At 46.9% G+C, this 25,491-nt stretch overlaps 1 protein-coding gene across 1 annotated transcript in view; it reads right to left on the bottom strand.

The window, feature by feature from the left end:
• The window catches only part of Svopl (SVOP like), a 51,715-nt gene extending 26,764 nt beyond the window's left edge, over positions 1–24,951 (bottom strand). The window contains exons 1-10 of the mRNA XM_057794277.1: positions 24,870–24,951; positions 24,409–24,500; positions 19,539–19,637; positions 14,004–14,075; positions 12,188–12,312; positions 10,077–10,140; positions 6,833–6,958; positions 4,764–4,892; positions 3,109–3,182; positions 1,958–2,169 (exon numbers count right to left, since the gene is read on the bottom strand). Coding sequence (XP_057650260.1) covers positions 1,958–2,169; positions 3,109–3,182; positions 4,764–4,892; positions 6,833–6,958; positions 10,077–10,140; positions 12,188–12,312; positions 14,004–14,075; positions 19,539–19,637; positions 24,409–24,500; positions 24,870–24,951 — 1,075 coding nt within the window. The remainder of the gene's footprint in view (positions 1–1,957; positions 2,170–3,108; positions 3,183–4,763; positions 4,893–6,832; positions 6,959–10,076; positions 10,141–12,187; positions 12,313–14,003; positions 14,076–19,538; positions 19,638–24,408; positions 24,501–24,869) is intronic.
• Positions 24,952–25,491: the final 540 nt, after the last annotated feature.

Genomic DNA, 25,491 nt, shown 5'->3' with positions numbered 1-25,491 from the left:
AGAAAACAAAAAACAAACAAAAAAAAAAAAAAACAGTGCAGCCAATTGAAATCTAACAAGTCACTGTAAGATGTGTTCATTTTAGTTACTATGTGTTTTGAATTCCTGCTCCAGGGTTTATCCAGGTCAGTGGCTGGAACTAGGAAAGAGCACAGAGTGAGGTGACCAGACCCAGGAAGGCAAACGTTCATGCTCCCTCTCATCTGAGGTTCCCAGCTCCAAACCATCAGATGTCAGTATATAACCTGAAGAAACGGCAGAAACCAGGAAAGCAAAAACAACAACAAAAAAAAAACCAAAAACAAAAACAAAAAAACAACTATTGTGGAGGTGGGAGAACGATGGAGAGGGAATTACAAGGGATCTGAAGGGGAAATGAGAAAACGCGCCAGGGCCGACTTGTTAGGGAGACAGGCTGAGGATGGCTCCGCAGTTAAAAGCACTTGCTCTTGCAGAGGGTGACCCGGATTCTAGTTCCAGCACCCGTCCACATGGTGGCGCACAACTATTAATAACTCCAGCTACGGAGGATGGGACACCCTTTCTCACCTAGGAGGGCACCAGGCATACACAGGGTGCACACACACACGGTCATGCAAAATAGTCATACACATAAAATAAATATCTAGCAGGGCAGTGGTGGCGCACGCCTTTAATCCCAGCCCTTGGGAAGCAGAGGCAGACGGATCTCTGTGAGTTCAAGACCTGCCTGGTTTACAAAGTGAGTTCTAGGGCAGTCAGGGCTACACAAAGAAATCCTGTCTCGAAAAATAAAATAATAATAATAATAATGTCTAAAAACACATTAAAATGAAATAATTAGAGAGAGGAAGGATATTAAATACAGGATGAAACAAGAGGGTGAAAGCAGAAATAATATTTGAAAAAGTCATAAAAAACATACTATTATCTATCTACCTAAAAAACCTATAATACATGATACATGTAGGTCGATGCATAAATTTCCAGATATAGTTTAAATCAAGTGTCCCGGGGCTGGAGAGATGGCTCAGAGGTTAAGAGCACTGACTGTTCTTCCAGAGGACCTGAGTTCAATTCCCAGCAACCACATGGTAGCTCACAACCATCTGTAATGAGATCTGGTGCCCTCGTCTGGCCTGCAGGCATACATGGAGGTAGACTGTTGTATACATAATAAATAAATAAAATCTTGAAAAAAAAATTAAAAAAAAAATCAAGTGTCCCCATCTGGGCTGACGATGCTTTCCCAAGAGCTGTAGACCATCTAACCAAAACCCCAACACCAGGCATGAGGGGCTCTCTTTTGAGTGGTTGGTCAGGATCATACAAGAGACTATCAAGTCATACAAAACAGATCAGAGCATAGAAAAATTGGATCCAACGATAATACATTATAGGCTATATCGTTGCCCTTGAGGCAGAATATAAATCCCTACCAGCTGCATCTATAAAACAACTCCTGCACCTAAGGTTCAGAGGTCACTGTGGAGGAGGGCACTAAGGCTGTAAGAGCTAGTGGAGAAAGGAAGTCTGCTGTTAAAAAAAATAAAAATTTAAAAAGGTCAAGAATTTGAGTGTATGAGTTTTGAGGAGGAAAGAGAATTATCTCAAAAATAAATATGTCTTTTCATTTGAAACAGGGGCTAAACTAGGGATGTAGCACTGGCTGTCTTAGAACTCATAACATAGGTCAGGCTGGCCTAGGATTCAGAGGTCCACCTGCCTCTGTTACCTGAGCACTGGGATTAAAGGTGCACACCACTCCAGACTAAAATGTATTGATGAAACAGAACAGTTCAGAGCTTTGCTCTTTCAGGTTTTCCTCCCCACAACAACCCAAGCTGGGGGTGTAGCAGCATGATCTGAAGACCCTTGAGTTCTACTAGGCAGGAGCCTCACCTCAAGGTCACACTCCCCTTTGACCCTGAGCTGCAGAACCCGGCCTGAATCAGGGAAGGTGGGCGGGCGATCTTACAAGCAATTTCCCCAAGTGTGCTGATGATCATGGTCCTGTAGTCAGAGGGTGCGAACAGGTGGCAGTAGCAGGGGCTGAGACTCTCCTCCGAGTCCCCCGTGGTCACCACCACCTCTGGGTCTGACTCTGACTTCGAACCACAGACCAGATCCCGCTCCAGCAACTCCGCGCTGGCCAGGATAACCCCATAGTAGGCGAAGGAAATTCCCAACCTGGAAGGAAAAGAGCGTATCTCAGCACTGGGGAGGCAGAGGCAGACAGATCTCTGAGTCCGAGGTCAGCCTGGCCTACAGAGTGAGTTCCAGAAGAGTCAGGGCCACGCAGTGAAACCCTGTCTTGAAAAAACACAAAATAAAAATAAAAAAGAATCTCATCAGCAAAAGTTTTCACCAAGCTTGGGGACAGGAGCCTGTCATTGGTGAGTTCGAAGGATCAGCCCGTTGTAGGGTAAACAGAAAGAACACCCTACGGAAGTTCAGGACATGTAGTCACGTCACTGGAAAGAACTGAGAAACTACTGTAGAATGTTAAGGTTTCCTTTCTCCCTTTACAATTTTGTCATTTGGGGGAGGAAGATAGAGTGGGTGGCATTAGAAAGAGAAGGCGTTGCAGGAGGAACCCTTGGTGGCTCCCTATATTTCTCTCTAATACCCCAAAAGTGGATTTACAGTGATCCCTCTTCATCCATAGAAGATCCACACAGATCACACCATGCCTTCCATATAAGTTCCTATACAAACTCAACAAAATAAAGCAATTTACAACATGCCATAAAAGTTACATGCAAAGCCGGGCGGTGGTGGCGTACGCCTGTAATCCCAGCACTCGGGAGGCAGAGGCAGGCGGATCTCTGTGAGTTCGAGGCCAGCCTGGTCTACGAGAGCTAGTTCCAGGACAGGCTCCATAAAAACCACAGAGAAACCCTGTCTCGAAAAAACCAAAAAAAAAAAAAAAAAGTTACATGCAAATGTGGTCTTTCTGTTGAAGAAGTCAATACAAATACAATTTTCAACTTTGATTGACAATGGATAACGGAAATCACTAGAGGCAATGTGAAAAACAAGGTGTATTTGTAGGGCTACTCTCCTTGAGTGGGTCTCCTTCAAATACCTGATTATCTAACATCGATCTTGCAGTAATTGTGTTCTTACCATATGACCCAGATCTGTAATGTGGTCCGAAGATATTTAGAATCCAGTAGATCTGCAAACCTTCCTCTTTTCTCCTAGGAGAATGAAAAGCAGGGGACAGAACACACATAAAGATATAAGGACATATTTCTGTGACATTCCTGATGATGCACGAGAATACAAGGTGGTGAGATCATCCTGTGTGGCTCTATTATGAAGCAACCTCTCCTCCCCCTGGCCAATCCAAAAGGCTGATGTCTAAAATCATGACAACCTAGGGGTTGAAGAACAACTCCCTGGTTAAGAGCACTGCTTATTCTGGCAGAGGATCAGGTGGATCCCAGCACCCACAAGGCAGCTCACAACCATCTGTTTTGGCAGAAGATCAGGTGGATCCCAGCACCCACAAGGCAGCTCACAACCATCTGTTTTGGCAGAAGATCAGGTGGATCCCAGCACTCACAAGGCAGCTCACAACCATCCATACAGGTGATCCAAGACCCTCTTCTGGCCTCTGGCGGACACTTCACATGTGTGAAGCTCAGACTGAAAGCAAAACACCCAAACACAGAGAACATTTTTTTAAAAAAACTGGTCCTGGCTGGTGGAACCAATCACTTAGAACTCCCAGCACTCCGAGGCAGAGACAGGTCGATCTCTGTGAGTTCGAGGGCAACCTGGTCTACAAAGTGAATTCGAGGACAGCCAGGGCTCTTATACAGAAACACCCTATCTCAAAAAAAACAAAACAAAAAACAAAAACAAAAAAATACTTCAAGCAATAAAACTAACCCATCAACAAAATATGTGAACCATGTAATAATGTGTAGAAACCAAAGAGGCAGTGGTGGCACATGCCTTTAATCCCAGCCCTCAGGGGGTAGGCGGATCTCTGTAAATTCAAGGCCAACCTAGTCTATAGAATGACAGCCAGGGCTACAAAGAGAAACCCTGTCTTGAAACAAAACAAAAACAAAAAGATAGCCTCCAAAATTGAAGTAGGCTTTATGGAAATAACCTTATCAAAATGAGACAAAGCCAATGCAAAAAAAAAAACAAATAAAATGATTATTTAAAAAAAATCATGGGCTGGAGAGATGGCTCGGTGGTTAAGAGCACTGACTGCTCTTCCACAGGACCCGGGTTCAATTCTCAGCACCCACATGGCAGCTCACAACTGTCTGAAGATCCAATTGCAGGGGATCTGACACATTCATACCAATGCACATAAAATAAAGTTAAATAAACCATAAAGATATTTTTAAAAATTCATATTATAAGCCACAAGGACAAATGATGTGATTAGTTCTGCAAAATAAGGAACATTATCTATGCCAGGCGGTGGTGGCGCATGCCTTTAATCCCAGCACTCGGGAGGCAGAGGCAGGCGGATCTTTGGGAGTTCGAGGCCAGCCTGGTCTACAAGAGCTAGTTCCAGGACAGGAACCAAAAGCTACGGAGAAACCCTGTCTCAAAAATACAAAAGAAAAGAAAAGAAAAAGAAACATTATTTATGTTTTACAGATGACAAAAAGAAGTCAGGTATTTATCAGTATTGCAGGGTTATATGGTAGAGAGAAACTAGATCAAGCCCCGCCTCTACTCTGCTCTTTCAAGGAGCCCTGGTCCCCTTCCTTCTGGACTACTGGTGGGCGATCACCCACATGTGCACTCACCAGAATGGGCTCCACAAGCTGTCCCTCCGGCATGACTGAGCGGTTCATCTTGGCGATGCTCTCTAAGGTGTCCAGCGCAGCCTGCGTGTTTCCGGTGGAGACGTTAAAGCGCGCAGATTCAGGGATAAACTGGGCACAGATTACAAAGGACATCAGAGCTACAGGTACCATAGGCTGACAAGGTGCTGTTGTTGCTACTTCAGGTCTCCTGACTGCCTCCCTCACCCAGGAGGGGTGGCAAGCTTGAAGGCATCCAACTTATCAGGCGTTCTGATAAATTCAATGCCTACTTGGTAATTTGCCTCTAGGGAGGGACATCTAGGGACCATGAGAGTCTGGACTAAAACCAAAGGACCCACTTTAGATATTTGAATAGAATGTAGATTCTAGATTTTTTTTTTTCGAGACAGGGTTTCTCTGTAGCTTTGGAGCCTGTCCTGGAACTAGCTCTTGTAGACCAGGCTGGCCTCAAACTCCCAGAGATCCGCCTCCCTCTGCCTCCCGAGCCTGGAATTAAAGGCGTGCACCACCGCTGCCTGGCTAAAATATATGTTTTCTTGTTTTGTTTTGGGTTTTTTTGGTTTTTTGTTTTTTTTTTTTTTTTTTTTAACAGATACATCAGTTTACAACGGCAGGTCTTAGATTCTGGGCTTGAGAGCAATTCATATACAACAAATTCCAGGCAGCACTTAACCTAGGCCTTAAGAACCCAATGGTGGGATGCAGTTGGCCAAGAATGCAGTGAAGTCTTAAATCTACAAACACAGAGGCAGGCAGGGATCCTCCCACAAGAAGCAACAGGACTGGAAGTCACTGGTCCCAGAGCAGCTGAGGGGTCTGGGTGTGATTCCTAGTGTATGTGTGGTGGGGGTACATACTGGGGATTGAACCCAAGGCCCTTGTGTAAGTGAGGGACGCATTACACCACTGAACCACAACCCCAAGCCCTCAGGCACGGGGAAGGGGTGATTCCAAGCAACAGAACTGAAAACAGTGATCCTCTGAGCTTGTACAGAGGAGAGAAGGGGCCTAACTGTGGGACCAGCCACGGGAAAGATGTGGAGGCCATGGTTTCTTTTACTGTGGAATAGGAAAGGCTTGGGATTATGTATCCTCTAAAAAATGCTTTAAAACCAGGCAAGGGGCCGGGCGGTGGTGGCGCACGCCTTTAATCCCAGCACTCGGGAGGCAGAGACAGGCGGATCTCTGTGAGTTCGAGACCAGCCTGGTCTACAAGAGCTAGTTCCAGGACAGACTCCAAAACCACAGAGAAACCCTGTCTCAAAAAAAAAAAACCAAAAAAAAAAAAAAAAAAAACCAGGCAAGGGGGACACATGCCTTTAATCCCAGTTAGCACTTGGGAGGCAGAAGCAGACAGATCTCCAAGTTTATGGCCAGTCTGGTCTACATAGTGAAAGTTCCAGGACAGTCAGAGCTATACAGAGAAACTCTGTCTCAAAAAATAAAATAAAACAACTTTAAAAGATGCCAGGTAAGAAGACGGACCTCCATGACCTAGCCATAGGCTTTCTAAAGCCGGTTATATTCCTGTGGAGACCCAAATGGGCTTGAGGTTTGGAATAAATGAACACGTAGGAGCCTCTGTCTCTGTTCCCATCTCTATCTCTCCTCTCCCTCTACCCTCTCCTCTCCTCTCTTCTTATTCTCCTCCCCTCCTCTTTCCTTCCTTTGTCTCAGGTATCCTAAGATGGTCTGAGGATGACCTTGAACTTCTGATCTTTCTGCCTCTGTCTCCTGAGTACCAGGATTACAATGAGGATGTGTTACCACACCCAGTTTATGCTGGGCTAATGACCAGGGCAGCTTCAAGTATGCTGGGCAAGCACTCAATGAACTGAGCTACATATATCCCCACAACTTATTGCTACTACAACTCCAAAGGACTGGACACACTAATACACACATTCAGACACATACACGCTCATATACATAATTAAAAACAATACTTATAAATCATTTTTAGGAAAAGAAACTACCATAAATACATTTGGAAAAGAGGTCAGTGGTCCAGCAGAAAGAGAGCATAGAGGCAGTTTCAAGAGCATCACCTTGAAGGCCATGATGAGGATGATGCCAGGGATGGAGGCAATCCGGATGAGCCAACGCCACCCAATGGTGGGGATGACCACAGAAGCCATGCCGATGATGAGTAGGGAGCCAGCAAGCCAGAAAACCTGGGAAGAGAGACTTGAAACATGACTTCCTTTGGACCTGTCTCTGTGTCATTTTTCCCTTCCCCAGAGCCTTGAACCCGTTCTTTTGTACTGTGTGTGGGCAAGGTGGGAGTTCTGAGGAGTAACTCCCAGGCCAGCTGCTCTGATCTGAGGAGCTGCTGAGTCACTCTGCTTCAGGGCTCAGTTTGTGTGTGTAAACTGTGCTCTACCCTAGGACAGAGACCCCAGCAGCGATATCACTAGAGTTTCAAACAAAACCCAGTCTAAAGCCCTAGAGGTTTGTTGTTTTGGGTTTTTTTTTGTTGCTGTTGTTGTTGTTTTATTTGTTTTTTGTTTTGTTTTTTGGGGTTTTTTTTTTTGTTTTTTTGTTTTTTTGTTTTTCTTACACAGATAATACAATGTCCTGGCCATAAGGAGGCACAAGAGGAGCAGGGAATGCTCTCTTCTCCCAGGTCTCTGCCACCAGCTTCTTTTCTCAGAGAAACTGACAAAGCTCCTTCAGACACTCCATTTTCAAAAACAGCCCATAGTATACATGGTGCTTCACACTTTTGCTTTTTATGCTTACGGGTTTGATATCAAGTAACATGGGCCCTGAGGGTCAAGAATTATCAATAGATGCCTGGAGGTGGTGGCACACCCCTTTAATGCCAGTACTCGAGGGGCAGGGGCAGGTTGATCTCTGTAGATTTGAGGCCAGTCTGGTCTACAAAGTAAGTTCCAGGACAGCCAGGACTGTTATACAGAGAAACCCAGTCTCGAAAAAACAAAACAAAAAAGAATAATTAGTAGAACCATCCCTTTTAGCCCAAATACTTCTACTCACCTAAAACAATTGGTCGCTCCACCTCAGAGAGATGGAAAGAGGCAGCATTTAAAAGATCCTTTGTGGAGCTAATTGAGGGATTTTTTTTTTTTTTGAGACAGGGTTTCACTGTAACTTTGGAGCCTGGGACTAGCTCTTGTAGACCAGGCTGGTCTCAAACTCAGAGATTCGCCTGCCTCTGCCTCCCAAGTGCTGGGATTAAAGGTGTGCGCCACTACTGCCCAACTAAGGGACTTCTTTAAAAACAAAAGTATTTGTTATTTTATGTGCGTGAGTGTTTTCCCATGCATATATGTTTGTATACCACACCTGGTGCCCAAGAAGGCCAGCAGGTGTCAGATCACCTGGAGCTGGAGTGACAGGGATTGTAAACTGCCATGTGGGTGCTGGGAATGGAACCCATATGTTGTAGAACAGCCAGTGCTTTTAACCACCAAGCCGTTACTCCAGCCCCAAGCAATGATTATCTTATCAAAGATAATTACACCAAAAATAGATTACATAAGAAAGTGATAGGGCCACAAAGAAAATAGAATAATGTATGGAGAATGGCTTAAGTGACAAGGGACAACTTCTCTAAAGAGTCAACAGATATAACTACCGTGTAAGGGCAAGCGACAGTTGCTGTGGCATTGGGATGCATCTCAGTAATAATAGAACAAAAGATTTTTCTAAATGCACTCATCTCACATCTTTGAAGGTGACAGAGCTTATTGACGGACACTTGCGCCATGGGTCCGTGAACTGGGGTGAGCCAGCACAGCCTGGCAACTGAGTAGGGTGAGGGGAAGGGTGGGGTCCACTGTGGCTCCTGCATTCAAGCTCAGATGGCGAAAGGTGAGCTCTTCTCTATGACCCGAGACAGACACAGGGAGATGAGAGGTCCCAGGGGAAGGTGGAGAGGTGAGTTCTAAGTAGGCGGCATTTGAGAACCTTCTATGATAGTCTAGTGACTCTCAGGTAAATGGCCACTTGGCTCTTGGTTCAGGAGGTGTTCTTGTTTTTTTGTACATGTTTTTAGAGATGGAAAGAACACACAGATAGAGCTGTCCATCTGCAGAATTCACACCCATGAATTCAAATCCATGGTTTCAGCCAACTGGGTACCAACAGTATTCAAAAAAACAAAGGGAGTCTGTGCTGGACAACTGTCTACGTACAAAATATTGATTAGGTAGCTCATCTCTTGATGATTTAAAGTACACAGGATCTGGAGTGTATATCTGTGTACCATATCTGGTGCCCAAATAGGTCAGTAGGTGTCGGATCCCCTGAACTGGAGTTACAGATGGTTGTATACACAAACCTGAAATATGACACCATTTTCTATAAGGGACTTGAGCCTCCAGAGATTTTTGTATCCTCTAGGATCCAAGAGCCAATCTCCCAAGGATACAAAGGGATGGCCATATAGATAGGCAGCCACTGGAGTTGACTATACGACCCAAGGAGACATAGACAAGGAGGGGCACGTGAGGAAGGCTGCCACGGCACTGGACAGATGGAAGAGTAGAACCCTGATCCCCTAGTTATGAAGTATAAAGTCCAGATGCTGTATAAAGTAAGATGCATTCCTGGTCATGAATCATTGAGGACAAAACCTGGAGAGAATGCGGAGTCACCATCGGGTATTCCTGGTTCTTTTCGGTTATTGTTGCCTACATTCTGTATAAAAATCAAATCTCCTGGGTTATTTATTGCCAAATACACGAAACCTTAGTAGAAAGGGTTATCTTTTTTCTGGACATTCCCCGGAGTTGGGACTTTAGGGTCTGGGGGAATAAAAACAGTCCAGGGGAACAAGATTGATAAAGATTCTGGATGTAGAACCTGTAGTCAACAGCCAGCCAGGGTCGGAGGAGGACCCTGGAGAAACAGCAGCTATCAAGACATAATCATGGAACTTTCCTCCAAGTGAGGGCAGTGTGGACCTGGAGACACCAGCGTCCTTGGAAAAGAGATGGGTTACCCCAAAAAAGTAGGAGCTGTCTCCCTTCTCTGAAGTCTTTGTGAGGTGAGAAAGGCTCTCTTGGGTGTCTGTCATTCTAATGAAGCCAGTCACTGGACTACACCCTGGCTTCTGAGGAAGGTGGTACAGTGTCTTGAGCATCACCGCTGGGTGGCACAAGTCCCCAGCTCAGAACACCTTCCTGTTGGACCTGTGGCACCAGACATGTTTCGCACTCACTAGCTGGTGCTAAGATAGCCCAAGTCCATTAGCGGGCTGGAAGGAAACCCACGTGTCCTGTCCTCTCAAGCGCACCATGCTCCAGAGTTCCCCCTTCACCTTACCTGAGACAAGGGCAGCATGTAGCCTCGATATTTTGTGGGCAAAAATTCAGTCTTTATGATTAACCTGCACAGGGAGCGGGGAAACACAGTGATTCTGCTTTTAGAAAACCAAACGACTTCCATTTAAACAATCACAGATTTTTCACCTCAATAAAGACACTGTAAGCATAAAGGGAGGCTTGAGAGACAGCTCTGCAGTTAGAGAGCTTGTGGCTCTTGCATGGGACCTGGGCTTGGCTCTCAGAACCCACACAACACTCACAATCGTCCGTAATTCCAGTTCCAGGGGATGTGACAGCCTTTTCTAACCTCTGTGGACACCAGGCACCCTCAGGGTATACGTACACACATACATGCAGCGAAGCACTCATGCAGATAAAGTAAATCTAAACAATTTCATATGTATTTATTTATATATTATTTTATATTTTAATTTTTTAATTAAAAAAGGAGTTCATCATATATTAAGCTATAATTGTTATGGTGACGTTCCACATCCACAAACAGTGAGAAGTGAACTCACAACGGCTCCTCCTCTCCGGTTACTCTACTCTGACATTCATTTTAAACTCTCTGGCTCACAGGGACATTGGCCTTATCGCTTTGGCTGAGAGAATCTTCGGAAAATGGCTTTGTCAAATCTAATGCCCTTTGTGGTGTGAAACAGACCCGAGAAATCAAACTGCCCCCAAGGGAAGGCAGAGTGTTCACTGGTGACAGTCAGTGCCGTTCCCAGGGAAGTGCGCAGAGATGATGTAAACAGAAGGACAAACAGAGTGAGATCCTCAGCTTTGACATTGTTCTCCACTAGCATATTAGCCAGGGCTAGGACTTCTTTGTCTGTCTTTAATGAATTTATTGGGCTGCTTCTTGCTGGAGACTTTAAAGCTCTCTCAGCACCTACTCCTGTCAGGCTCTCAGCTCAGTAAGCTACTTCACTAGTGCCCCAGGGAAGAACAAGTTTGTCTTCAGTCTTCAGCGCATTAAGGTGAAGCCAGGTGCTTTGACATCTCCTAACGTGATTGAAGGAGAATGTGCCTCAGGGAACCCAGGAGGGAATAGCCTGAGGGGCTCTGTGAATTTTGAGGTGGCCCTGTAGCAGGAACATTAACACAGCAATGCTCACACCCAACATTGAGACCCGCAGGAGACAGGCAGACGCATTAATTCTATTTCAGTATTTCTCATTCTGCTTTGCAAATTCATTCTGGTGTGGGTTTTGTTTTTGTTTGTTTGTTTTTTTATCTGAGCATTTTTCTTTTTTCAGTTTTATTTTTAACTATGTGTGTGCACATGTGCATGTGAGTGCATGTGGGTTATGTGATGTGTGTGCACATGTGCATGTGAGTGTATGTGATGTGTGCAGGTGCCCAAGCAGGCCAGAGGCACCAAACTTCCCCTGAAGCTGATTTGAACAGAGCAGTGTATGCTCTTAAGCCCCGAGCCATCTCTCTAGGCCGCCGGGTATGGTTTTAAACTATAGGGCAATGGCACTTTGTAATGGACAGTTATTCTGGGCACTACAAGGGCCCACAGCGGCTTGTGGTTAGCCCCAGAGTAAGCTCTCTCTCACCCTTGCATGGGAGAGGTGTTGACACGAGGCAAGTCCATGGAAGGGAAGGGATGGGAGGACACAGCAAACAAGGCCACATCCTACATGCCTTGACCTTCAACCCAAGACCTTGTCCATGTTTGGCAAGAGCTCTGCCGCTGGGCTACATCCCCGGTCTTCACCTACTTAATATAGTCACGTGCACATGAATGTGTGTGTGTCTGTTTGTCTGTCTGTCTGAATCCATGCTGTTTCTGTCTGTGGCTACATGCATGTACGTCTGTTTCTGTGTCTCTCTTTTTTCTCTCTCGTGTGTCTGCCGTCTATGAATGTATGTATGTGTGTCTTCTTCTGTGTATCTCTCTGTGAATGTGTGCATATGTGTCTTTCTCCCTCTGTCTCTGTGTGTGTACACAGGGTGTGTGTGTGAGTGTATGTGTGTGTGCGTGTGTGTGTGCGAGTGTGTGTGTGCATGCATGTGTGCGTGCGTGCGTGCGTACGTGCCTGCCTGCCTGAAGCATCTACATTTCTTTCTCATACTCTCTGGAACAAGTCTTACCCTTGTGCATGGCCAGACACTCCACAGCCTACCATGGTCCTCAGAAAGACAAACCAGATGTAGGATGGGGAGAAAGAGGTCAGTAAGGAGAAGTAGGCTCCCCACAGGAACGAGAGCAGCAAAATCTATAGCAAGAAAAGAGAGCTTGTTACTAAGACCCTTCTGGGGAATGAAGGGGCCCTGACACCTTGTGAAGTGGGTGCCTCCTCTATGTGACCTCAGCTTCCCTGGGTCACTGCTCTCTCATCTGCACTGACATGGTTCAGGCCAAGTGTCTGGTGTGTCCACCCTGGGAGGTAACAGAAAACAAGGGGCTGCCCTCCCTCCTCACGCGGCTGTTGGGAACACAGGGAGGCCTTGTATTGGAAAGAGTAGAAGAAGCAAACAACGCATTGCCTTTTCTTATTTACAAGAAAAGCAGGCTTTATAGTATGAACTCAAGTTCCCAGGAAAAGCCACAGCTATACTGATGATTCCGTAGACCTGGAGACTGATGAAAACTGTGACTTTAAGAAGCTGGACCAGCCGGGCGGTGGTGGCGCACGCCTTTAATCCCAGCACTCGGGAGGCAGAGGCAGGTGAATCTCTGTGAGTTCGAGACCAGCCTGGTCTACAAGAGCTAGTTCCAGGACAGGCTCCAAAACCACAGAGAAACCCTGTCTCGAAAAACCAAAAAAAAAAAAAAAAAAAAAAAAAAAAAAAAAAGAAGCTGGACCATTGGGCTGGAGAGATGGCTCAGAGATTAAAAGCACTGGCTGCTCTTTCAGCAGTCCTGGGTTCAGTTACCAGCAACCACGTGGGCTCACAGTCATCTGTAATGAGATCTGGTGCCCTCTTCTGGTATGGTGGCAGAATGTTTATATAATAAATAAATAAATCTTTTTTTTAAATCTTAAAAAAAAATGTTGGACTATTGCAGAGCCAAATTATCCCAGGATTATCTTTAGAGCCCTAAATAGCCATCTCTCACCCATCTTTGTATCTAATCCAGCACCCTAAGGGTTATAGGGTAAAACCTTTGGATTACATTAATTTAACGGAAGACTAACTTTCACTGTCCCCAAGCTAAGAATGTCATCAGATAGCATCCGGGTCCTATAGCAGACATTTCCCTGCTCTGCTGTAAGCCTCCAAGTCTAACGTTCCCAACCTTTGTCTTTGATATTAAACAGCAAGACTATGCTAGGATGTTGTCTTCGTTGGGGTTGTCATTATTGCTGTGAGGAAACACCATGGCCAGAAAGTAACCCAGGGAGCAAAGGGTTTATTCGGCTTACACTTCCACATCACTGTTCATCACTGAAGGAAGTCAGGACAGGAACTAAACAGGGCAGGAATCTGGAGCCAGGGGCTGATGCAGAGGCCATGGAGGAGAGCTGCTTACTGGCTTGCTCTGTCTGCTCTCTCATAGAACTCAGGACCACCAAAACCAGGGATTCCACCACCCACAATAAACCGGGCCCTCCCCCATCAGCCCCTAGTTAAGAAATCGCTCTACAGGCTTGCCTGCAGCCAGATCTTACAGAGACAGTTTTCTCAACTGAGGCTCCTCCTCTCTGATGACTCCAGCTTATGGCAAGTTGACATAAAATCAGTCAGCATAAATGTGGTACTTGTGGTAACCTGCATCTGTGTTTCTCCTGGGCCATCGTCACTTGTGTTTGACTCCCGAATAAGTTATCTCTTATCCCCTTTGAGGGAAGAGGTACTGACATGGGGGCAGGTCCATGGAAGGGAAGGATTGGGACAGTGCCCAACAGAGTACAGGGTGGTGGGGGGCGGGGGAACAGCGGGTATCCTACATGGCCTGACCTACCTTCCAGCGGCCATATCTGTCAGCCAGGAGACCAAAGAGGATGCTGGACACCATGTAGCCAAAAAACACCATCTAGAGTCAGGGTGAAGAGAAACAGTGCTCTAAGCAGATCACACTAGGAAGAAGTGCAGTTACTACATTAAGCACAGAGCTAAACCATCCTAGCTAAAATTAGGCTGGAGATGGGCTTCCCAGAGCACCCCAGGGCTCAGGGCAAGCAGGCAGGCCCCTAGGGTTGGGGGTCTATACTAAACCTGTCTTTCTCTGCATTGTCACAAACTTTAAATGAACACCTGAACCAATCATCCACCTAAAACCCTCTAAAAGGGCTGGGGCCAGGGCTCAGTTGGCAGGATGTTTGCTTATCATGCACAAGGCCCTGGGTTCCATTCCCAGCTTCACATAAAAGCAGCCAAGATGGTTGGTTCATGGATTAAGTGACTGTAAACCCGGCACTCCAGAGGTGGAAGAAAGAGGGTCAGAAATCCAAGGTCGCCCTTGGGCTACATGGATGCAGGGAGTCATGGAGCTGGCCTGGTCTAGCTGCCTCGAGAGCCGTGAGTCATAGGTTCTTCAGGTTAGAGTTCATGGTCCTGGGGTACTGGGTGCCTTCCAGTTCCTGAGAGACCAAGGCACCCCCATGCAGTGGAGCATTCAGGTCTCCTGTGTACCTCTGCATTCCCCAGAAGTCAGCAGAAGCACACAGGAGCTTGGCTGTACAATTAGTCTTAGACATTAATCTTGAATGTCCTGTATAGCTGGCAAACATCATTGTGTCCTGACAACTACAATTGTAGACTCTTTCCTTTTCTGTTTTTTTTTTTTTTTCTCCTCCCCTTCCTCAGACAGGGTTTCTCTGTGTAGCCCTGGCTGTCCTGAAACTAGCGCTGCAGACCAGGCTGGCCTCAAACTCACAGAGATCCTCCTGCCTCTGCCTACTGAGTACTGGGATTGAAGGCATGCACCACCACCACCCAGTGTATTCTGTTTCTGAAAGTGTATAAAAAGTCTGATTGCTTCCAATAAAGTGGTCAAAGCGTCATTCTTGCTGAGACCTCCTCCAACCCCAGCCTGGTTTCCATTCCCACCAGCCATATCAGGAGAGCCTGGTTTGGTTAATAAGTGCTGGCACTTACACACGGAGACCCTGTCTCAACAAACACATAAAATCTCCAAACTCTAAGTCATCAGGTGGAGCCGCTTGTTTTCCTCTCTTGTCTGTGTGAGCCGGTGCGGCCAGCACCTACTTCCCTATCTTCCAGACAATCACTTTTTCCCTTAGGAATCCTCCTGGCTGATGTCTCCAGGAAACCAGAGGCGCAGTGCCATCTTTGCTTGCAGCACCTCTCGGGGAAAAGGCTGCTTCTCTCTGCTGCCTGCTTTGCTTTGCTTTTTTTCTGTCCCTCATAAGAAAGACTCACAGGCTGGGCGGTGGTGCTGCACGCCTTTAATCCTAGCACTCAGGAAGCAGAGGCAGGTGGATCTCTGTGAGTCTGAGGCCAGCCTGGTCTACAGAAGCTATCATACATGCACATCTGCCCCCCTCACTTCTGTACACAATTATACATGCACATTTGCCCCACCCCACTTCTGTGCACAATCATACATGCACATCTGCCCCACCCCACTTCTGTATGTCATCAGACATGCACATCTGTCCCCCCCACTTCTGTACACAGTCATACATGCACATCTGCCCCACCCCACTTCTGTACACAGTCATACATGCACATCTGCCCCACCCCACTTCTGTGCTGCAAGTCAAACCCAGAACTTTAGTCTCCAATATATTCTCCTTTATAAATACTTGGTTTAATTAGCATACAAGTTATATGCAATGGGCTTCGTTGCAGCGTTTTCATGCACTTTTTAAGGATGTATGAATGTATGTTGTGCATGTGGATGTCCAAGGTGCCCAAACGGGTCAAATACAAGGAGCTGGAATTACAGGTGGTTTTGAGCTGCCCAACATCGGTGCTGGAACTCAAACTTGTGTCCTCTGCAAGAGCAGCAGGTGTTTTTACTAGCTGAGTCATCTCTCTGGCCCCCAATTTTTTTTTGACCCCCTCTTCCTTACTCCATTCCCTCCTCCCTGCTTCCTGCGGGTCCCTTGTGTCCCTCCCTCCTGCTGTCACGTGACACGTATTCTGTCACCTTTGTTTTCATCTTCCCCAGTAGTGTCAAGACCTCTCAATGGTTCTCGTCTTCCCTTCATGACATACATATTTAAAAATTAGAATCTAAGACCCACACATGAGTGAAAATACATTGTTTGTCTTTCTGAGTCTGGACACTTGGCTTAACTTATTGAGTTCCAGTTCCAGACATTCCCACACAATGCCATGACTCTTTTCCCCTTATGGCTGAATAAAATTTTGTTTTATACATGGACCACATTTTCCGATGCATTCGTCTGTTGATGGACATCTACGATGATTCCATCTCTAGCCACTGTGCACAGCGCTGCAATCGTGGATATGCAAGTGTCTGCAATTGAACCAAGGGCACTTTGAGTATAAACCCAGAAGTGATATAGCTGGCTTATATAATAGTTCTGGTTTGAGTTGTTTTGTTTGCTTGTTTGTTTTTTAAAAGAAGCTTCCATACTGATTTCCATAGTGACTACATCAGTATCAACGGTGGTGAATAAGGGCTTCTCTTTGCCTGCATCCTTGCCAACATTTGTTGTCATTTGTCCTCCTGATGACAGCCGCTGTGACTGGGGTAAGATGAAATCTTCTGATAGCTAAGGATGATGACCACTTGAAATGTTTATTGGCTCTTTGTGTCTCCTTTTGAGAGCTGTCTGTTCAGCGCAGTAGACCACTTATTGAATGGGAGCTTTGGGATCTCGGCGTGGATTTTGTTTTCCAGTTCTCCGCATGTTTGTGGACATTGGCGTCCTGTCTGAGCGGGCAGAGGTTTTCTCCCTTTCTGGAGGTTGCCCCTCCACTCTGCTGGCTGCTTTCTTTGCTATACAGAAGCTTTTGAATTTCACATCATCCCACTTGTCAACTGGGTAATATCCTGTGTTATTGGAGTCTTTCCGAGAGTCCTTTCCTATTTCTATGTCTTGGAGTATTCTTCCTGTTTCCTTCAGGCAATTTCAGTGTTTCAGGTTTTAGATGAAGGTCTTTGATCCATTGATTTTTGTGCAAAGTGAGATGTAGTTCTAATGTCATCCTTTGTGTGTCTATGCAGGTCCCCGCACCATCTGCAGAAAGGCTTTATGCTTTCCACTGGGTGTTTCTGACACCCTTCTCAAAAGTTGTGTGGCCAGTGCTGTGTGGGTTTATGTCCCCTGCTGTGCACCCTTGCTCTGCATGTCAGTTTTGTGCCAACACCATGCTGTGTTTGTCATCGTGGCTCTGTAATGTAATTTGAAGTCAGGTATTATATCTGTATTAGTCTCTCTGCTTAGAGTTGCTTTGACCACGAATCTTTGGTGTTCACACATTAATTTTAGGATTTTTTTTTCTAGTTCTTCAAAGAGTACCATAGGAATTTTGATGCGGATTGCAATGTATCTACAGACTGCCCTCACCAGTACAGCCATTTCCATGGTACTAATCCTATCGACCCACGAGCATGGAGTCTTTCCATTTTATGGCATATTTTTTAATTTTAAAAATTCAGTGTCTTAGCCGGGCGGTGGTGGCGCACGCCTTTAATCCCAGCACTCGGGAGGCAGAGGCAGGCGGATCTCTGTGAGTTCGAGACCAGCCTGGTCTACAAGAGCTAGTTCCAGGACAGGCTCCAAAACCACAGAGAAACCCTGTCTCGAAAAACCAAAAAAAAAAAAAAAAAAAAATTCAGTGTCTTAGTTTTCATCCTATAGATCCTTGAGTTATGAGAGCCATGATGTTTGCCCTAGACTCTCTGCTTTCTGGAAAAGAAACCTTGAGTCAAGAAAAGCTTTGTTAACCCAGAAGCCTGCATTTCTGCAGCCCCTTGAGAAAGTGCACAGCAACAGGACACTGCCCTCACCCCTGCCCTGCACTCTTCCCTCTCCCCTTCCCTCCCTGTGGAGTTCTGTTCTTAATTTTTTTGTTTGTTTTTTGGGACAGGGTTTCCCTGTAGCTTGGGAGCCTGTCCTGGAACTAGTTCTTGTAAGACCAGGCTGACCTCGAACCCACAGAGATTCACCTGCCTCTGCCCCCTGAGTGCTGGGATTAAAGGCATGCACCATCACCATCTGGCTCTGTTCCCTTATTTAATATAAAACATGGTTTAGCCTAGAACACTGGCACACATCTGTAACCCCGGCACTCAGGAGGCTGAATCAGGGCTGGGCGAGCAAACGGAAGATGGCTGACAGCCTGAACTGTACGGTGAGATCCTGTCTCAAAAACACAGCAAAAGACAACTTTCTGGTTTACACACTGCACACACTTCTGCCTTCTCAAAAAAGGGCAGATGTGGAACTGTGACTGGACACAAATCTGGGCTCCACACCTTCCATCCTCCAAGACACAGAAAGAAGCAGGATTCGAACTTACTACACATTAAGAGAATACAGGGCAATTCTGAGGGAGAGGGCAAAATTCAGAGAAGGCTGTGAGCGGAAAGGCAGCCATCTGTCCTTACCATCCCACCAAACAAGGGTGGCTCCTCTGTCCTTGCAAGCTTGGAAGGACTTAAGCCAGGGAAGCGGGGGGGGACCAAAGACAACACTTGTCGAATTTTCCATGACTGCTACAGGTCACCACCTTCCTGCCTCCCATGGGTCCCTCTCACTCTGGTCACATCCCGAGGTCTTTCTGTTACAAGGTGTCTCCGTTAACACCAGTGTTAATGACAGGTAAGTCAACTCTTTCCCATTACCCTGTGCTCTGGACCTCTGAGGCTGATGCTATCTCCTTAGTAATTCCTGAGCACACAGCCTCACCTCAGGGCACTGCCATTCCCCATCAGACACCGTATCCCTGGTACCTGGCCCTTCAGCCGTATTTCCCCAGAGTTCTTGGACACCCAATCACGGCCCTCTTTAAAGCCCTGCAGTGGCTGCTCACATCTACAGCATGTTCCCCACATTTTTAATGTCTTCTTCACATCTTAGTCAAACCATAGAAAGCTTACTTTAACATCCACTTCATAAGAAACATATTGACTATGAAGCCATGCGTTCTTTACCTAAGGTTGCTTTTTGTGGCATGGAATGGGACTCTGAAAACTGTGACACATACTGAGTCCAAGTCTTTTTCAGGGAGGACGTATTGCTTTGGCGGATGTTGAGGACCAGTGAAGATCAGCTGGGCTGGGGCTGGCAGTGCCTGGAGGTGAGACTGTTCTAGAATTAGGGGAGGTAACATCGGCTAGGGATGCTTGACTACTCAAGGTTATTCACCAGAGGAAGAGAGAGAGAGAGAAAGGCGCTGAACGCTAACCACTATGGGGTCTGGAAACCCGTGAGCTTGGAGGCCAGCACTTCTCATTTGGGGTGGGGCCAGGGTTGGCGCTCGGCTCTCAGAGTACTGGAAGGGCAGCCAGACCTTCAAGTTGTTCATTCCCACAGCACGGGCAGCAGGTACTCACCGTGGTGACAAGTGCCACCTGCCAGTTCTCCAGCTGCCATTCACAGCGGATAACAGGAGACACAACCGCGATTAACATGATCTCCATGGCTTCCACCACCTTAAAGACAAAGCAGGAAACCACACAGGTCTGTCACCCTCCTAGTCCCGATGTCCTCTCTTCCCTTCCCCTAGATAAATAAACAATTACGGTAGAACCAGGCACAGTAGCATACACCTGTGATCCCACCACTCTGGAGACTGAGGCAGGAGCATGGCGGGTTTGAGGCCAGCACTGGCTTCCTATCAAGACCCTGACTGGAGAAACCCCACGCTGAACAAAGCAGAACAAAAAGGAAGTAGACACCTGTAGGAGATCCTCAGCTTTCATGGGTGTGATAGTCACAGTTTGTACAATTTGGGAGTGTCCCTAGAGATTAGGCCATATGTTCCCTGTGTGTGCTGACCTGCGCATGTGTGAGGGGCCAGTCAGAGTCTGGCTAGTCATGGTGTATTATGAAGGTGGTAGGACACACCTTTGCAAGGGAGGTTTAGAAACAGCTTCTTACATCAGGAAGCTTGGGTCTCAAGGAGATAGGAAGGGTTCTGAAGGCTGAAAGACAAAGCAACGGGCACAAGCAAGGAGTTCATTTGCAGGGAAGAATGTCCACTCGACAGATGGTGTAGGATGTGCTACTGAGGATTTTGACAGGAGAAGGGTAACTAGTGTTCTAGTTTGCTTTATGTTGCTGGGATAAACACCAGGACCAGAAGCAACGAGGGGAAGAGCGGGTTTGTTTAACCTACAGGTTGTAGTCCACCATGGAGAAAAAGCAGGACAGGAGCTCCAAGCAGGAACCTGGAGGCAGGGACTGAAGCAGAGGCCATGGAGGGGAGCTGCTTACCGCCTTGCTTAGCTACCTTTCTAAACAGGCTCACCTGCCCAAGGCTAGAACTGGCTGGAGGAGTTCCCACAGCACCGTCTGTTGTAGATTATAATAGGAACCCACACAGTGGGCTATGTTCCCACCCACCCTAGCATCAATCAATGATCAAGAAAATGCCCTGTGCATGCCCATAGGCCAATCTGATGGGATTGGTTCTTCAGATGAGATTCCCTCCCACCAGGCATGCCTAGGTTTGCGCCAAGTTAGCTGAAACTAACCCGCACAATTAATCTTTGTCTGAGTCACGGCACCATTTGTTATTCTTAAAACGTTCCCCGAGGTGGGCTGGCGGGGCCCACCATGCGACAAGCGGCTAGTTTCCCACCAGCGCGGCCTGTGGTGGCGGGTAACAGACAAGAAAAACAGAAAAGATAGGCATAAAGCATTTTATTGAGGGAGAGAGAGAGAAAGAGAGAGAGAGAGCGCGGGAAGGGGCAAGATGGCAGCGGGCAGGTCAGAGATAATGGGAGTGGGCGTGGCTTGTCCCTTAAAGGGCCAGGAAAGCACAACACCCTACACTCCATTTCAGGGTGGGTTTATCTCCCAGGGGAAGGAAGTAGAGACCAGAAATGAATGAGTAGGAACAGGTGAATTAGATAAAGGACAACAAAGACAGGACAGCCTGGGACAGGCCTCTCAAGGGAGAGCTGTAGAAAGAGACATGCCCACACTGCCTCCTCCCGACAGAGTCACCTCTACCTTATTTATTTTTGAGTAGTATGTGTGTATGTGTGTGTGTGCGTGCACCTGAGTGTATGTGTGTATTCAGGAGCCATGGCAGCCGGAAGTTGGTACTGGATCCCCTGGAACTGTAGATGGTTGTGAGCTGCCATGTTGGTGTTGGGTCTTTTGCAAGTCTTTTTGCAAGGGTCTTCTGCCATTCCTCTGGTTCAACCTTACTTTTCAGACACAGTCTCTTCCTGAACCTGGGGCTCACTAATTTGGCTTGGCTGGATGGCCAGGAAGCACCAGGGACCCCCTCATCTCCTCCACTCCCCACAGCACTAGCATTGCAGGTGCACACACCACCGAAGTCAGCTTTGAACTCTCAACCTCAGGTGATCCTCCTACCTCAGTGATCTGAGTCACTGGGACTACAGGACCTACCACTGTGTCCAGCCAAATCTGAGGGCGTGTACCTGCAGGGCAAGATGAACACAAACATCACAGACAAGGACAAAGATATCAGGAGGAGGAAGGAGAACTAAAGGAAGCGAACACATTTGTCTGGGGTTTTGTAGCACACACACCACACCCATCTGAGCTTTATGCGCTACCATACAGTTCATGAACCGGGCAACGGGCTGGACATTGAAACACACAAAGACTCACAGAGACACGGGTCATCCTTGAAACAGCAATGCCCCCTTTATTGTGTACCAGAGCCGCTTATATAGGGATCCTTAACTGATAGCCATGCCCCAGCCAAATGCACCAGAAACCACTTTCCTGCCATCAGGAACTCCTGAAGGTCTCGTGCTCAGAGCAGCTGCAGGCTGTCTCAGAGCAGAGGAAAACAAGTTGTTTACCAGAAATTCAGGATCTGGGGGTTCACTGCTCCCAACATCTCACCCCCGTTTTTTCTTTCTTTTCTTTTTCTCGACAATCTTTTAATCTTTTGGGGAATTTGGGTGTCTCAATCTGTCTGGCTGCTTCCTGCTGAGCAGGGGTGCTGCATTCTTGGGGGTACTCCTTTTAATCTTTCCTTCATCTCTGAGGCTATACTCTGTCATTTTTTTATTCTTTTTATACTGTTTTTTACTCTTTTTTGTACTCTTTTTTTTTTTTTTGGTTTTTGAGACAGGGTTTCTCTGTGGTTTTGGAGCCTGTCCCGGAACTAGCTCTTGTAGACCAGGCTGGTCTCGAACTCACAGAGATTCACCTGCCTCTGCCTCCCAAGTACTGGGATTAAAGGCGTGCGCCACCACTGCCCGGCTCTTTTTTGTACTCTTTTTTTGTACTCTTTTTCTTTTTGAGGCTTTCAATTCACCCTCTTGCCCCCTATTTTTTGGAGGACATCCCTCACAGTGTCTCTGGGGATGAAAATGCATGTATGAAGGAGCAGTGGTTTGTCTTCTCTAGAGGACTGCAGCTGTCCTGAGTGGGCTGTTTTAGCACAGGACTGAGGCAGCAGGGCCATCTCAGAAAGATGTTCGCTTTACTAAACTCCTCCTTCTTAGTGATACAGAACAGATGGGTGATGACCATCAGGACAGAATGTCTAAAGGGTCCCAAAGGAAATGCACTAGTTAGGAGTAACGCTGTTCCTCTCCAGTAACAGAAGGTAGCAAAACCTGCTGTGTGGCTCTTGAGTGCGGAACTGTGAGAGCATGAGCCGAAAGAGTCTTCCGTCTGCATGTAAGGAAGGGTTCCGCATTGCGTGGTGTGTTATCGTGAAAGGCGGGGTGTGATGCTTCTGACATGCCTCTTTCTATCCCACCCTCTCTCCTGAGGGAGCACACAGCTCCAGAAAGATGCATCAGGACTCCAGAAAGATTCCTCTGTGTTGGATGACTTTTGGTCTTGGTTTTATTTGTGTTTTTAGAGAAAATTTCCCTGTGTAGCCTAGGCTAGCCTCACAGCAATCTCCCTACCTCAGCCTTCTACGTGTTTTGATGACAGTCCTAAGACATGACACCCAGTTTTTGTCTGTTATTTTTTATTTGTTTTTGAGACTGTCTCAAGTAGCCCAGGTTGGCATTGAATTTGCAATGTAGCTGAGGCTAGCCTTGAACTCCTAATCTTCCTGCTTCTTCCTCTCAAGTGGCATAATTATATCTGAAAATTATTTGCTACTTTTGGTTAGTGAATATTTGGTGGATGTTATTAGAGAATTAATTATTTAGGACTGGAATCACCTAAGACCATCATACCAAGGACAACATAACAAGATCCCATTTCCCCTAAAAAGCAACAGATTTTACCTGATTTGATCTTTGTACTGGCGGGGGTGGAGAAGTAGAGGGGTGGGTAAGTGGGGGTGGGTGGGACCTACCCTAGGGCTTTGCTGAAACTTCACACGCTACATATGTCTCTTTCACTGAGACATATCACTAGCCCTTTCTAAAAATTAAAAGAAAAAACAAAAAGCCTAAAATGTGTATATATGTGTGTGCATATGTGTGTGTATATGTGTGTGCATATGTGTGTGTATATGTGTGTGCATATGTGTGTGTATATGTGTGTGTATATGTGTGTGTGGTGTGTGTGTCCACACATGCCCATCTGGGAGGAAGCCCTTCTCTCCTCACACCTTTACATGAGTTCCAGGAACTGAAGTCAGATTTCATGTATCCCCAGCTGGCCTCAAACTCAATACACAGCAGAAGATGACCCTGATCTCCTGATCTTCTCACAGCTCCCTGCCAAATGCTGGGATTACAGGTGTAGCCACGTTCCTAGCATACAACAGAAGTTAGGAGAAACACATGCCACCAATAGAAGGGAATTCCTCTTAGGGGATCTAGAATCTTCCTGAGAGCAGGCGTTCCAGTGCACACACGCTCAAGGGCCACGCGTCTACCCCATGTGAAATAACCCCATGGTCCTCTCCCTTCTCCCCAACAACTCAATGTAAACTTTTTTTTTTTTTTTGATTTTTCGAGACAGGGTTTCTCCATAGCTTTTTGGTTCCTGTCCTGGAACTAGCTCTTGTAGACCAGGCTGGCCTCCAACTCACAGAGATCCGCCTGCCTCTGCCTCCCGAGTGCTGGGATTAAAGGCGTGCGCCACCACCGCCCGGCTTTTACGAGGAGTCGGAATTGCCAAGACAGACACACGCATTCCATTGCTCCCAGCCAACCCTTGCCAAAGGCTGATGAAAGATGATTTCCACAGGACTCCCACTCCCTGGGATGGCCATTCCGGTGGTGGAGGCCAGCAGGAAGACGGTGTCCAGCAGAGAGGACAGTGTCACAGGTGCCAAGGGTCTCCAGGAGCACTCACCCCGGTGCTGCCCATGATCAGAAAGAGTGCAATGTGAAAGCGTCCAAACCCAATGGTCTCCACGGCATCCTCCACAGTGAACGTCTTTGTCTCTGACAAGGAAGGCAGAATGTAAGGACTCCTTGAGTGAGAATGGAACCCCCAGGACTGTGGCTCACCTTTGGAGGTATGTGCAACATTATTGTTATTACTTATTGGGGTCTTGCGTGGCCTAGACTGACCTCAAGCTCCTACACGTAGCAAAGGATGACCTTGAACTCCTGACCCTCCTGCTTCTCCCTCTCCAGCGCTGGGATTACAGACATGCACCTCCACACCCAGTTTATGTGGTACTGGGAACCAGGGTAGGATTTCATGCAGGCTAGGCAAGCACGCTGCCGACTGACCTATAACCTTGGCCCCTGCTCATTAGAACAATGTCAGCATTAGTCTGAAAACCAGGCCTTCTGCAGTGGTCTTACCTTTCTGTTGTGGCTCTGGGATTGCCTGGCTCAGCTTCCGAAGGCTAATGACTGTCACGGGTTCTCTCTGCTTGGCTGCCATCGGGGGTCACTCCAGCTCCCCACACAGCTTCCCTAATGAAGCCAGGGACAGTAGCAGGGAGGACACATAATGACCATAGAGGGCATATCATGTGGCAAGTCTACTCATATAAAATTGCCTTGAGCCGTCAAAAGTCCTAGGAGGTAAGTTGGTCGCTCAGTCAGGAAAGTGCTGGCTGTGCACATGGGAGGAGCTTTTTCTATACATAGAACCCAGGTTTAAAAAGAGCTTCCTGCTGCAGCAGCCATCTTTCAGGAACTCACCAAAGTGGCAAACACCAGGGAGAGAGGGGGCACTCGCTATGTTCTCTAGGCCCTTAGGAAACATGGGGTTTTTCCTTTGGCCACGTGCATGCGAGTGTACAAGAAGGGTGATATTGTAGACACCAAGGGAATGGGTACTGTTCAAAAAGGAATGCCCCAGTGCCCCATAAATGTTACCATGGCAAAACTGGGAGAGTCTACAGTGTCACCAGCATGCTGTGGGCATCACTGTAAACAACAAGTAAGGGCAAGATTCTTGCCACGAGAATTAATGTGC

The sequence above is a fragment of the Chionomys nivalis genome, chromosome 1 (assembly GCF_950005125.1).
Source record: "Chionomys nivalis chromosome 1, mChiNiv1.1, whole genome shotgun sequence".
Taxonomy (NCBI): domain Eukaryota; kingdom Metazoa; phylum Chordata; class Mammalia; order Rodentia; family Cricetidae; genus Chionomys; species Chionomys nivalis.
This window is presented reverse-complemented; position numbering and strand designations above follow the sequence as displayed.